At 37.5% G+C, this 2,019-nt stretch overlaps 1 protein-coding gene across 1 annotated transcript in view; it reads left to right on the forward strand.

The window, feature by feature from the left end:
• Positions 1–2,019, forward strand: part of LOC100637374 (NADH-ubiquinone oxidoreductase 75 kDa subunit, mitochondrial-like) — a 5,225-nt gene that overhangs the window by 2,962 nt on the left and 244 nt on the right. The window contains exons 10-13 of the mRNA XM_019994677.1: positions 2–247; positions 333–566; positions 671–805; positions 870–903. Of these exons, the coding sequence (XP_019850236.1) occupies positions 2–247; positions 333–566; positions 671–805; positions 870–903 (649 nt within the window). The remainder of the gene's footprint in view (position 1; positions 248–332; positions 567–670; positions 806–869; positions 904–2,019) is intronic.

A 2,019-nucleotide genomic window follows, 5' to 3' on the forward strand; every position in this document is an offset into this window, starting at 1 on the left:
GAATGCTAAAAGACCAATGATAATAGTTGGTAGTTCTTGTCTTCAAGACGTTTCCAATGGAGCTGATATTTTATACAAAATATCAAAAATATCAAACGAACTGGTACAATCAGATAATAATGCTGAAGGTTGGAGAGTCTTGAATGTTCTTCATCGTGTGGCTAGTCAAGTTGGGGCTCTTGATGTCGGGTATAAAGGAGGAATTGGGGACTTGAGTAACGTCAAGTTATTATATTTACTGGGAGCTGTGAGTTTGTAGTGTAATGGTACATGTACGGTTTAATTTTAATCATATTTAATTATTATTTTATTATTATTTTTATTTATTTTAGGACGGAGGTTTAGTAAAGAGAGAGGATCTACCTGAAGATTGTTTTGTAATTTATCAAGGTCACCATGGCGACAGAGGCGTGAACATTGCAGATGTGATATTACCAGGAGCTGCTTATACTGAGAAAATGGCTACTTACGTGAACACTGAAGGAAGAGCTCAGCAGACGAGGGTAGCAGTCACGCCTCCTGGTATGGCCAGGGAGGACTGGAAGATTATCAGAGCTTTATCAGAAGTAAATAATGATAATAATAATAATAATAATAATAATAATAATAATATACATGTACAGTGAAGTGTTACAGCTGTATTTTACTCTTTCTCCCTCTCTCTCTCCAGGTAACTGGTAATACGTTAGGTTATGATGATTTGGAGCAGCTGCACGAGAGAATGGAAGAGATTGCTCCTCACCTGCTCAGATATGGAGACTTCGAGCCGGCAAACTTCTTCAAGCTAGCACACAAACTATTAAAAGTGAGTTAATTACATATATTTAAATTATAGTTATACAATTATATTTTTCTATTTATGCATCCAGTCTAGTGTTTCTGGGTCTACTGGGGCTCCAGTGAGAGTTGATATGAAGTCATTGGATCAGTTCTATATGACTGACCCGATCAGCAGAGCATCACAGACGATGGCAAAGTGTGTAGCAGCTGTCAAAGAAGACGATCAAAAATGAACACTACATTGTATTCTTTGCAGACATACACTTTTATTATTATACCTCTTTCTCTCTGTATTAAAGCATAGATTATAGATTATTACTAGACAGATTAGAGTGGGTCTCGCTCATGCTCGCCCCAATTAAAATAATAGTGTTCTAAAAACAGGACAATTATCGGTAGATACTATAGCTCCCTTTCCTCAAGTTTCCTGTAAAAAAATAGTCATGATTATGCATTGTTCTGTATGTACACATAATTATGATGCATGCAGAATTGCAATAATTATGTTTATGGTAATAATTATGAATTGCAATGATTAACTAGCTAGCTAGGTGGATCACGTGACCATAATAAGCGCCTGATTAGTCTCCGCCCGGATTTTCCCAGGGAAAGTCCCCTGACTCCCCTCGTGACTACATACACTCTCTGTTTACCCGAACTTTACCGGGCATTGGCGGGCAACCCGGCTGTTTATTATAATCCCCTAGCTCGACTGACACCATTCCTCGACAAGTTCCTTTGAACTTCGACAACCACTGTAATAAGAAGAAGATTAAGAAGTATATATAGCAAATTGAAATGGAGGAAAGACCAGGTGGTTTTGATCTTTCTTCCATTATCATATTCGACAAAAGTGGAACGAAGCAATTAAGTAAAGATGACATAAGAGCTCTACATTGTTCGGAGTGTTCGTTGCTGCTTCGAGAACCATATCAGTTAATAAACTGTGGACATCGTGTTTGTAAATCATGTCTATTTGAGACTATATTGAAAAAGAAGTGAGTTATATATGTTTTTATGAAAGGCTATAGATCCGTGGTTACTTTAACTTTGAGTTTAAACTTTAATGCACAGATTGCCTGCACCTGTTAAAATCAACTGTTAAAAAAAGTAATAGTGATGAGCGGTATCGGTTCCAAAGTATCTGGTTCCACGGTTCTGGTGCTTGATTTGCTGGTACCAAATCCTGAAATAATACCGACAGAAGTTTCGGTTCCGGAAGCCACACCCAATAAGCAT

The sequence above is a fragment of the Amphimedon queenslandica genome, unplaced genomic scaffold (assembly GCF_000090795.2).
Source record: "Amphimedon queenslandica unplaced genomic scaffold, v1.1 AMPQUscaffold_13468, whole genome shotgun sequence".
In the NCBI taxonomy this organism is placed as follows: Eukaryota; Metazoa; Porifera; class Demospongiae; order Haplosclerida; family Niphatidae; genus Amphimedon; species Amphimedon queenslandica.